This window comes from Lynx rufus, unplaced genomic scaffold (assembly GCF_022079265.1).
Source record: "Lynx rufus isolate CCGP_SWC_20201006 ecotype Redwood Valley unplaced genomic scaffold, mLynRuf1.p SCAF_6, whole genome shotgun sequence".
NCBI classification, from domain to species: domain Eukaryota; kingdom Metazoa; phylum Chordata; class Mammalia; order Carnivora; family Felidae; genus Lynx; species Lynx rufus.
In genome coordinates this window covers 93382543-93395878 of record NW_025814878.1, presented here as the reverse complement: position 1 = coordinate 93395878, position 13336 = coordinate 93382543, and the positions used below count along the sequence as shown (strand labels likewise).

The 13336-nt window shown below is 35.8% G+C and overlaps 1 protein-coding gene across 4 annotated transcripts in view; it reads right to left on the bottom strand.

The window, feature by feature from the left end:
- The window catches only part of HMGCLL1 (3-hydroxymethyl-3-methylglutaryl-CoA lyase like 1), a 193294-nt gene that overhangs the window by 99932 nt on the left and 80026 nt on the right, over positions 1-13336 (bottom strand). For 3 of the 4 annotated variants that reach the window (XM_047103158.1, XM_047103159.1, XM_047103160.1), the window contains 2 exons: positions 2336-2399; positions 564-752 (listed from right to left, as the gene is read on the bottom strand). In XM_047103158.1, the coding sequence (XP_046959114.1) occupies positions 564-752; positions 2336-2399 (253 nt within the window). The remainder of the gene's footprint in view (positions 1-563; positions 753-2335; positions 2400-13336) is intronic. The other variant, XM_047103161.1, reaches the window with a different exon arrangement.

Genomic DNA, 13336 nt, shown 5'->3' with positions numbered 1-13336 from the left:
CAATACTACATGATTTCTCTCATATGTGGAATCTAAAAACCAAAACAAGCAAAGAAAAAAGCAGAAATAGATTCATAAATACAGAGAACAAACTCTGGATTGTCAGAAGGGAGTAGGGTATGGAGAATGAGTGAAATAGATGAAGAGTATTAAGAGGTACAAACTTCCAGTTATAAAACAAAGTCATAAGCATGAAATGCTCATGGAATATAGTCAATATTGTAGTAAGTTTGTATGGTGCAGAGGGTGACTACACTGACTGTGGCAATCGTGCATATAATTACTGAATTACTATGTTGCACCTAAAACTAATATTGAACTACCCTTTAGTAAAAAAAAAAAGAGAAATTTTATCAAATAAAATTAACAGGAATAGGAGACATCATTGCCCTAAAAATAAATGCGCAATTTGCAGATGTTTCCTGAGTACTTGTCATGGGGTGGGTAGTTTAAATATTATATTCGTGGCAATTTATAAATATTACCTCGCTAAACCCTTTAACATGTTTATATTATCATTAAGGATACCCGTTTTACACTTACACACAAATAACGCAAAATACCTGAAGGGCCGTAAGGATATTTGCTAAGGCTTGTCCATACGTGTCATGGCAGTGAACAGCAAGCGCAGTGGGTGGGACTTCTTTCATGACACTCTCCAACATTCTTTTCATGCTTCCTGGAGTTCCCACTCCAATAGTGTCTCCTAGAGAGATCTCATAACAGCCCATGCCATATAATCTTTTAGATACCTGTTGGGAAAGGTGAGAAGCTAGTAAAAAAAAAAAATAAATAATAATAATAATGGAAATGAACAAATTCAAACCCTGTTACTCCTTAGCAGACATCATCTACAAGTAAAAGTCATACCTAAGATCAGTTATGTATTCATGGGAAACACATATTTTAATTTTCTGGTCCTTTTCCTTGGTTATTAAATCCCAACTATTATATAAAAGTTTTAAAGACATTACTATAATTATCTTTTTCTAATATTCAAGTTGGTCTTAGAAACCTAACTGTCCATCTCCATGTTCAGTTATGCAATTATAAGCTACAATTTCAATTATGGGAGGCTTACTTTCTCAGCCCTTTAAACAAACAGAAGCATTACAAATTTACTTTGGAAGCAGTATTTCTCAAGGCATGAGATTTGAGGTCACGAGATATCAAAAATACTTTCAGCTTTGTCACTAAGTAGTTGTGTGATTGGTAGAGTCACTTAGTATTTCTAACTTAATACTTCTGGTTCATGAATGGATGCACTTATGCCAAGTAACCTGCAAATTCCCTTTGTGTTGGATAACTAAGGTTAAGTCTAGATGACTCACTTAAGGTTGCTGGTCATGCATTCTTAATGCTTCCAATCTGCCTGTTACACAGTTCTCTTCAGCAACTCCTCAGACATTCTGGTGCAGTAATGGAGAGCCTGAGGGTATGTGTGGTCCATCCATAGACCTCATCCATGAGGCAAAAGGCAGCAAAGCAAGGGGCTTGGTGGACAGGTAGATTTGGAGCCTAGTTTTTGTGGAGCCTGAAGTTCTATCATTTTGGAAGTGTTTTTAAGGAAATAATATATAATTGTGAATGCAAATTTATAAGGAGTCTTAGAAGGGTACCATATAGGTGAAGGACTAAAATATTTAAGCTTCTTTATTTTACAGTATATCTGCTTCTGTGTGCAAAGGTCTTCCTTAGATAGGCTGGGATAGCACGCATTTGAAAAATCTGCAGCAAATTTCAAAAGTTCAAATGAAGGCACAAAAGAGGAATGGCTTTAGCCAAATCAAAGGTTTATCCTAAGTTCTGAATTTCTAACAATGTCATCTTTAAGGGCTATTATCTATTCCTGCAAAACTGCTCTCTAATGAAAGGAACTGGAGTCTCAGGACGAAGTATAGGATCTCAAAGGAATGAACAGTGTACAGAAAAAGTAGTGTATACACTCTGATACAAGTGCCCAAGTATGCAGGACAAGAACACAGGGATGATACCTGAGCAATCAAAGCAAAGTTTAAGTGTGCATGTACAAACTTCCCTGACATTCTGATGGAATGTGGAAAGGTCACCCACTAAGTTCCACCCATGTAAAAATGTTTCATCTATGAACCCCAACATGAGCAGACTCAAATGTTATTTAACTTTGAATAGTTGTAGCCAATATATACATCTTCAGTGTCAAAATGAAACTACTGGTTAAGTGATCGATCTTGTCTTCCATGGTTCTCCTGAAACTTGGTTGTGCAGATGCAATCAACAGTAAAGAGAACAGCCCGCTTTTAAAAATATTATACATCATTTTACCAAGAACCAGAAAACCACAGGTATATCTTACTTCTGTCACTTTTTGTGGTGTGATGTTTCCTTCATACGGACAGCCCAGGGTGCAAGACACATACCTAAATTTAAAATATAGAGCCATATAAATATATAGATGATTTAAGTCATTTCCTAATTTCCATTTTATAAAAATGAATAGCTAAAAAGTCATCAAAAATATTTTTTACCCTAGTCCATTATTATTCTTAGAACAAAGAAAACCAATTTTGGAACATTTTTAACTTAACTCAATTTTTTTCTAATAATGACAATTTGATAAATGTTATTTGATGGCAGATGGAGTGACAGGTGTTTATCTTGTGGAATTATTTATGCTATAGCAGCATATGAACATTCAAAGCGGAAAATACCAGTGAACTACATAGTTTTATTTAAGTAAGTACACACATCCAACTGTTAAATATCTAGTTCTTTGGAATCATACAGAAATAGCGAGTAGATGACTAACTGAATTTCTCTTCACTCCCATCTGGATCTTTTGGCCTCATTTAGATAGAGTCATTAATCACCCCAAAACTCCTAGAGTTGGCCACAACCTCAAAGTTCATCTTGTTTATCTCTCGTGGGTATACCTAAATCATCCTATACCGAAGAGTGTCTCGTCTACGTTTTAAAGGCTCCATATAAAGATATTCTGTAAGCTTCTTCAACAATTTACTCTAATAGAAAAAGTCAAGCCTTTCCTGAAATGATAATGATACTTTTCCATCTTAAAGTATTAAGCTTTAGAAAAAGCCTGTTTTAGCTATTTTCAGCTCAACACCAATCCCATTTTATTAAAATTTCCTCAGAGATTTTTACAACATATGTATTAAAATAATGCATCATGTGTCTGATTGTCAGGGATGAAGCAATTCACATGAGTGAGAGAGGGGTGGTAGGAAATGAGGCTGGAGATCCAATTCTGTGAGCCAGAATACAACAGGCTTTAGACAATAAGGCCCTTGGAATGCCATGCCAAGGAGTCTGAACTTTGAGATCACTCAAAATTATTAGGTAACGTAGTGACAAGATCAGAGTAGTTTTCCAGAAACGTTAATTCTCCGGGAACTCTGGAAGTGGTTGCCAACAGAAAGGTGGAAGCAAAAACAAGACAAAAAATAATACCATATTTCCTTGATTCTAAGATGTTGTCCATTATAAGATACACTATAAATTTTATAACAGGTTTTGGAGTAAAAAATATACATATTAAATATATACATATATATTCAATGATTCAATACATACTCATTGATTCTAAAACCATAATCTAGGGGCGCCTGGGTGGCGCAGTCGGTTAAGCGTCCGACTTCAGCCAGGTCACGATCTCGCGGTCCGTGAGTTCGAGCCCCGCGTCAGGCTCTGGGCTGATGGCTCGGAGCCTGGAGCCTGTTTCCGATTCTGTGTCTCCCTCTCTCTCTGCCCCTCCCCCGTTCATGCTCTGTATCTCTCTGTCCCAAAAATAAACGTTAAAACCATAATCTAATTTCAAAAGTATTAAAATGTGAATAAAAGTTGTGTTTTGGAATTAAATAAACAATTCAGTAAGTCAAGTAAGCAGTAAAGAAGACAGAGGAATAAATAGGATAATTCAAGCACAACTTGAAATTTATGCAGGAAATCATTTCTCTGCTCTTGCAATTACTATAATTATCTTATTTGAATAACCTGTATAAATTTAAACAAGACACGTAGAAAGGAAATGTTCTGGGGCGCCTGGGTGGCGCAGTCAGTTAAGCGTCCGACTTCAGCCAGGTCACGATCTCGCGGTCCGTGAGTTCGAGCCCCGCATCGGGCTCTGGGCTGATGGCTCAGAGCCTGGAGCCTGTTTCCGATTCTGTGTCTCCCTCTCTCTCTGCCCCTCCCCTGTTCATGCTGTCTCTCTCTGTCCCAAAAATAAATAAACATTGAAAAAAAAAATTTAAAAAAAAGAAAGGAAATGTTCTATAAACCTAACACTTGGAAAAGGTGGCTAAAGATGAAAAAGAACATTTTGGATTCAGATATAATGATTACAGATAAATAAATGAATAATTACTTCATTCTGAACCCAAAATATCTAGATGTGGTTCAATACAAAATCCAAGCCATCCATTTACATGCCGTCCCTCTAAATATGAAAAACAATGTAAGAAAAAACCAACAAATTCAAAACGATATAAAGCAAACCAACCTTTCTTGCATTCTTTACTATCTGGCCATAACTACCCTTTGGTAACATCACCTGCATTTTCATTCACTCAAGTTTTCCCTCAGACTCCTTCCCAGGCCTAAGGTTTGCCTGGTCTCCATTCTTCACTGCATTTCATCTTTCTACATTCTTTTCCATCCTTGTGAGCCACTTCTCTCACCTATTTACACATGGGGCTACTTTCCCCCAGAAACAAATGTGATGGTTCTCAACTACGTTCATTAGCTTACTTTAACATCCTATAAGCACAGGTTAGCAAACGAAGACCCATAGGCCAAATCCTGCTCATTAGTCTTTTGCAAGTCAAATTTTATTGGAACAATGCCATGCCTATCTGTTTACCTATTATCCATGGCTATTTCTACACCATAAGAGTTGAATAGGAGCACAGAGATTATCTGACCCATGAAACCTAAAATATTATTATCCAGTCTTTTACAGAAAAAGCTTGCTGCTGGTAAAAAGTGAAACATTTTCATGAGTATGAAATGGCCTCCCCCATGATAAAAATAGTCTATATTGTCCCCTTTGAATAGTAGCTAAAGCCAATTTCTATAGCAATCTATTAGAGTGGTTCTCAAACTTGCCTGCACAGAATCACCTGGGGAGTTTAAAAGCCAAAAACTCTAATGGTTGACACACTCCAGGCCAATTAAATCACAAACCTGAGGAACTAAATTCAATCACCAATATCTCAAAATAATTTCTAAAGTTCCATTTAGAAACTTGCCAAAATTGAAAAACACTGAAACATCAGCAATACTACCTCCCCTTGAATGCCTGATTTATTCCCTTGTAAAAAGGGTTAATACACAGATTTTAGTCTCAAGAATCTCACTACTATGCCCCAGCACTTTTTATCTATTTTCAATTGGCTGGTAGTTCAACTTCTCACAGATCTATCTTGAATCATTTCTATTCTGCTGAAGCCCCAAACTGCAACCTCTCCATTTCTTATTTTATCCCATTTCTTACTTCTGGCTTAATGTCCTTTTTACTGAACTACACCGTTTAGTTCTTTCAGTAATGGTAAAGTTTTGCAGACTATTTTGTCACCAAATAATTTTACTTCACCTTCATTAATGTTTAATAGTTTGGTTAGGTATAAAATTCTAGGTGAACAGTCATTCTGCCATTTTGAGCATATTTCACTAGCTCTGGTCTCAGTTTTGCTGACGAGAATTTTGCTATTTAATGGTAATTCTGTTATAGCAATTTTAAAGTAATTTGTTCTCTACTTTTTGGATTCTCTCTTTATATCTCATATTCTGCATTTTACTATGAGAATGTCAGGACTTATACTTCTTTAATATTAACACTGATGTTGTTCCTCAAATCTAGAAAATCCTCAAGGTACTAGTTCATCAATCTATCTCTAACATTTACTTTCCCTGCTTTCTCCTTCTGAAAATTCTGTGAGGCACTCTCTCTTAACCTCACTTTCAAAAGTTCTATTACATTTTTCTGTGTTTTATTTTTGCAGTTTCCTTGAATACTACTTCTAGTCACCAATACCCCTTTCAACTGTATGTAATCTGCAGCTGAATGCAATCATTTCCTTTATAAATGTATTTGTCATTTCAAGAAATGTTTCTTTTTGTAAAATCTTCATCATTTTCATAAAGATCTGTTATGTTCTTCCTTTGCCTCTGTATTTTAAGGGGTTAAATTCTTCAGATTGTTCTATTTCCTTCTTTTCTGTTAAAGTTTTCCTGCTTTTCCTTTTTGCTTCTTTCTCTCTTCTTTCTTTTTGCTTCTTTGTATCGTCATGTGGTTTGTAATTTTTACTGTATCTTTCCATGGTGATTTTAGTTTCTATGGGAGTTTCATGAGACTCTTGAGTTATTCAAGTGTCTCTATAAACAAGATATGACTGCCTTTTGTCCTTGCCCAGTGGACTTTACCAATTCTTGGACAAATTTCTACCTTAATTTCTTATTTGGGGTTTCCATAATATTCCACAAATTCCACTGACTTTGCATTGGCAAAGAGGAGATTCCAGGCTCCAAGAATCATCACTTTAAAATACATGCAGAAGGTTGAAACTAGACCACTTCCTCACACCATTTACAAAAATAAACTCAAAATGGATAAAGGACCTAAATGTGAGACAGGAAACCATCAGAACCTTAGAGGAGAAAGCAGGAAAAGACCTCTCTGACCTCAGCCGTAGCAATCTCTTACTCGACACATCCCCAAAGGCAAGGGAACTAAAAGCAAAAGTGAATTACTGGGACCTTATGAAGATAAAAAGCTTCTGCACAGCAAAGGAAACAACCAACAAAACTAAAAGGCAACCAACGGAATGGGAAAAGATATTTGCAAATGACATATCGGACAAAGGGCTAGTATCTAAAATCTATAAAGAGCTCACCAAACTCCACACCCGAAAAACAAATAACCCAGTGAAGAAATGGGCAGAAAACATGAATAGACACTTCTCTAAAGAAGACATCCAGATGGCCAACAGGCACATGAAAAGATGTTCAGCGTCGCTCCTTATCAGGGAAATACAAATCAAAACCACACTCAGGTATCACCTCACGCCAGTCAGAGTGGCCAAAATGAACAAATCAGGAGACTATAGATGCTGGAGAGGATGTGGAGAAACGGGAACCCTCTTGCACTGTTGGTGGGAATGCAAATTGGTGCAGCCACTCTGGAAAGCAGTGTGGAGGTTCCTCAGAAAATTAAAAATAGACCTACCCTATGACCCAGCAATAGCACTGCTAGGAATTTATCCAAGGGATACAGGAGTACTGATGCATAGGGGCACTTGTACCCCAATGTTCATAGCAGCACTCTCAACAATAGCCAAATTATGGAAAGAGCCTAAATGTCCATCAACTGATGAATGGATAAAGAAATTGTGGTATATATACACAATGGAATACTATGTGGCAATGAGAAAAAATGAAATATGGCCTTTTGTAGCAACGTGGATGGAACTGGAGAGTGTGATGCTAAGTGAAATAAGCCATACAGAGAAAGACAGATACCATATGGTTTCACTCTTATGTGGATCCTGAGAAACTTAGCAGGAACCCATGGGGGAGGGGAAGGAAAAAAAAAAAAAGGTTAGAGTGGGAGAGAGCCAAAGCATAAGAGACTGTTAAAAACTGAGAACAAACTGAGGGTTGATGGGGGGTGGGAGGGAGGGGAGGGTGGGTGATGGGTATTGAGGAGGGCACCTTTTGGGATGAGCACTGGGTGTTGTATGGAAACCAATTTGTCAATAAATTTCATATATATAAAAAAAAATAAAAAATAAAAAAAATAAAAATAAAAATAAATAAATAAATAAAATGCATGTTTTAGTAGAACATCTATCTCATATCATGTCGACATTAAAATCCCATTTTCGATCCACTAGGAATTTTATCTGAAATAGATACCCCCAGGTGCTAGTGGCATCAACCTGCATCCTCACCACACTTTCTTTGATGAAACCTGAGGACTTTCTTTTCTCAGTTTAGCTATATGTTTCAAAAATGGTTATTTTCATATGTTTGTAATGGGAACAGAAAAGGGAGTCTTTGCATCAGTTCAGTCCCCCATAGTCTCTGTCTTTCATCATTATGCAGATAGATAACTCAAGGAACAACTCCAAGTCTCAGGAACATTACAAATTGGTTTCCTGACACATTGACATGACATATTAGGCTCAGTATGTCAAAAATGATGCTCACTCTTGCTTCCCCTGCATTTGCCATTAAAAAAAAATGCAGTCATTTTCAGAGTCTGTCCTGCCAAATCACTTAAAGGTCACCTTTGAGAACATATTCAATAACCCAGATACCCTGGTTCTTCCCTTCCAGCCTCTGTTGCACATGACATCTGCTAGTGCCAGTCCAAACATACAGAACAGTCCCTGAGTATTTTCCTCAGGACAGCTGCATACATCTGCCAAGCGCTCTCCTTGCCTCTGGTCTCACACCACTCATTTTTACACTAATACCTATTGACAAAATACGAGGACTACAGCATAGATCTGATTAGTTTTACACTTCAAAAATCTATAGTGACTTGCCATCGTCTACCAAGTAAACTTGGTATTCAAGTTCAGCAGTTTGTGAAACCTCTTTCTACCCCTCTCCCACTATACACCCTGAAAAACTCCCCTTCCAGTGGAAGTAAGCTCTTTCCTGTTACCTAAATGCTTTTTGAGATTTCTCTTCACTATGCCTTTGCTCTTTGTACATTTCTTACCCTGCCTGAAAAGACCATTATTTCTGATTATGTTTCCCTATATTTACCTATCTTTAATGACTTCATTTTATTGACACCTTCTGCATTAAGTTTCTCCATATAACCCCCGAGAAATTTAATATAGTATTACTTTAAACTTGAATAGGATCTGTCTGTATGTCTCTTAATGTATTTGCCTTTTTTGACAGTTAAATAACAATTTCTCTATATATTATTTTCCCAGTCTGCTAGAAACTCTTTGAAGTTTGGCTACTTTTTCATTTTCATATTCCATACATTATCACTAGACAGTACATTGTATAAAACATTCAGTATTTCTTGAATGAATTCATGCACAAATTTGTTATTTAAGGTGCCATTTTCATTATTTAATTAATTTTCTATTAAATTCCTGATCTTTACTCTAAATATGTAGCTACATCCAGGCTATTAATGCACTTACTTCTAAATCCTGTAGCCAAAGATGATAGTATATGAGTTCAGATTTAGAACAAAACCTTAAACACTATATAGGATGACAGAATCAAAGAATGGTCAATCATATTGAAGCTAATTGCGCTAACATTAAAGGCATGGTGTTACAATAAATTCTGTGGATGGAAGGCTGAGTTATTTTTATTTGTGCTTGTGAAGGCCATTTATCAATATTGTGCAAAATCATGATAAAAGAGAAACTGAGGCAATCAAGTCTTAACAACTTTATCTGGTGAAACTGAGTCATGAAAAAGCACCTGCATTGAGGCCTTACCCAAGGCCTTCCCACTATTATCCTCTGTCCTTTAAAATCATTCTGGCAAAAAGAAACAAAAACGATGAGCCTGGAATAAACGTCACAAATACTTGCAACGGAAACAATCAATGACTGCTATCCTCAGAAGAGAAAAACAATGCCAAGAATGAAGAGGTGACATGTAATGTCAATTAAACATAATTAAGACATTTAAATGTAGGAGCTGTTTTGATGCAGTCATGCACAGTATGTCTGCTTATAAACAATACAAAATAGCATTCCATTACTAATAAGCCAACCAAAAACAGATTGTGAGAGCCTGCTAAGCACTTAACACTACAGATAATGTAAGAAATAAATACTGTCCCTGGGTCTCAAGGAGCAATTCTGCTAATTCTCTTTTTGCCCTGAAATGCTAATTTCATGAGAAATGACAAAACATGCTCTTCAAAGGCTCTGTATGGAGGCTGTTTAGTGATGACTACACAACACAGCTTACACATATTAACTATTGCTGGGTAGGTGTTATTCTGATACACAGCAGTGCCAGATTAATATGTAAGGCTAAAAAAAAGTATACCTTCAAACAAACCATATGTATGACAGAAAATAGCTTTAACAGATGTCTCATTTTTAGAGTTTTATGTACCATGTTTTGGTAAATGAGGTTTTGAATTGCTCTTCAAATTTTTCCTCCCAGGCCAACAGAAAGGCCTCAGTCTAAGATATTGGAAAGGAACTTGGCCAATCAACTGTACACTTGAAAGATGGTGCCATATATGCAAGTGAATTCCCCTGGGGTAGACTGTCCAATGGAAGGTATTTGCTACATTAGTCATGAGAAACATGGTGCATTTAAAACACTGAGACTTAAATAAGGAAACTCATTATCACACTCACCAATATTACTACTACCTTCAAGATCAGCATCAGAATCCATAATAGCATGTTGTATTATGCAGAGGAAAAATAAGAAATACATGTGCAACATAACGTAAATGGTTTGGCTAAGAAACAGGTTGCAAGTTCTTAAATAAGTTTGTGTTCAGAATTATCTCTTAACGGGAAAACCAATGAAAACTGACCACTTTGAGGGAGAGGAATCTGCACTTACTTCATGGCCATTTTATAGGTTAGAAATTATACAGAGCTAAGCAACTCATCAAAAAATAATTAAGCACAAGAATTTCCTAATATTAACATTAATTTCATCGAAGAAATTGGCCACTAATATACATAATACAATTTTATCCAGAAGCTGTTAAACCAGACTGGATTATTATTGCTATGGGATAAGCAGAAAGCAGGCGGTGAGGGTCATAGATCAAGAGATGCATAAAATATGCACTTTAGAAAAACAAATGTGAAAAGGACCACTGAGACAATCCCAACATAAAAAGCTTTTTTCATTGTGAAGGAAATTGTCAACAAAACAAAAAAGGCAAACTACCAAATGGGAGAAGGTATATGCAAATGATATAACTGATAAGGAGTTAATATCCAAAATATATAAAGGACTTATACACCTCAACATCAAAAAAAAATCCAATTAAAAATGGGCAAAACACCTGAATACCTTTATCCAAAGACATACAGATGCCAAGAGACTCATGAAAAGATGTTCAACATCACTCATTACCATCAGGGAAATGCAAATCAAACCACAAGGAGCTATCACCTCACACCTTTCAGAAGAGCTAGTATGAAAAAGATTTAAAAAATAGAAAGTGTAGATGCTGAAGCGGAAAAAAAAAGACCACTTGTGCACTGTTGGGGGGAATGTAAATTGAGGGTCACTGGAAAAACAATATGGAGGTTCCTCAATAAATAGAAATTCCATACCATCCAGTCATTCCACTACTGGGTATTTACCCAGAGAAAACAAAAACACTAATATGCAGTGTAAACCATTACCACATCCTAAAATGATCTTTGGTTTTTCTGTATCTAAAAGTTATATATGATTGTCTATATTAACTACTAATCTTTTATTCCTTGTTCTCATTATTTTGCACATTTTTTTTCTGGGAATTTGAGGAATCCAGCAGTTACGGTTCATAGTTAAATATTTTTGCATTTTGTAATTTTTTAAAACAAAGTATGGTAATTTTGTTTGGCTTCCAGGAAAAATGGTACAAAACTACCTTCTTTCAACTTTTAGTAGGCTCAACCTTTCAGAGTAATCATGGTTCAGATCATTTGAAGTCATTTTACAGAAGAGGCCTAAGATATAATTATGTAAGAAGTTATGCTTTGATATGCACAACTGCTGACCTTTTGAATTTGTAATGTAGATTTCTAAGCCTTTTAGTAGTGAAATTAATAATGGCTCCTTAGTGATAGTTTCCTTTTTAAAAATAATATTCTCACAAAGAGAGTATGTGATTCTTGTGACTTCATTTAAGGTAGGTCAATACTCAGACAAAAAGGAATAAGACTAAATGTCTCATATATTAGTGCACTACTTCATATCTTGAAGACGTTCCAATTTTGGAAGGATCTTGACAAACCAAGAGATAATAATTTCAGGAAATGCATTGATAAAAATAGAGAAAATCATTACATATATCACAGAGTTTTATTTTTCTTTGCCTTTTTAACTTTTTAAAAATTTTGTTATTAGAAAAATAACCTAGATATTTTAAACATATGTCATATGAATTACACATTAAAAATGAAGTCCAAAATGTAAACATTTCATTGCTCATTCATATATAATGTATATTCAGTGGTAGTTAGCTGACTTTGCATTTTATGTCAATGATCTGGCATGGTATGTTTTCGCAATGTGTCCCAGATGTTATGTAAAGTTCTGAGCACATATAAAAAATGTGTACACATGCATGTGTATATGTGTGTTACAGGATGGGGGGGAATCAAACCACAGCCTTAATAACTTTAATAAAAGCTGCTATTTAGACCATATGAAGGTTTACTATTTTTATTAAAATTTAAATGGTTTTAGTGAGCATTTATAAAATGTGTACTGCCTTATGGCCTTTAAATCTGACAGCTGATGACATAAATTTTCTGGACGGTGATCAAGTACATGTTGACGCAGCTGTTGCCATGTTGCCATAGTAAGATGCTGAGGTGTCTGCTTCAGTTTCAACTAGTTGAACATGACTCTCTTTCTTAACTGAGTACCAATGACCTATGACTTCTAATATTGCGTATCTAAATTCTAGATTGCCAGCAAAAATAAAATCTAATTTAAACTCTATTAACATTTGGGGGAGTAGGTAGATAATTCTCATCTGCACAAAGAGGGAACTCACATACTAAAAGGCCTATTTCTAAAAATGAATACTGTTTCAGAAGATCTAGGAGTTGTGCTCAAAGGAACAAAATCTGCATTGGAAAACACACATTTATTTATTGTATACTTCTGCAGTAAGTCTCTAATGTACTCTGCTGATGGCATTGGACTGTGAGTCAGTTTTTGTCCATCTTGCACTTTGTACCCTTCTTATTAAGGCCTGGCAAACTTTTTAAGTTATAGCATGGTTAGAAGTTTCTTTATTGGGGTGCCTGGGTGGCTCAGTAGGTTTAGCATCCAACTCCTCATTTCAGATCAGGTCATGATCCCAGGGTGGTGAGATCGAGCCCTATGTCAGGCTCCATGTTGAGTGTGGAGCCTGCTTGGGATTCTCTCTCTCTAACCCCCTAACCCCCTCCCCAACTCACACACACTTTATTAAAAAAAAAAAAGTTGCTTTACTGATGGGACAATATTAGTTGCCCAAAACTCAGTATTCAAGAGGATTTAAGATTTCTATTAAATATATTACCTATTCTACTTTATAAGAGAAAAACAGATAATAAAATATGATATTAAACAATTTATGTTTACATCCATCTTCTAACATTAAAAAAACTTCCTA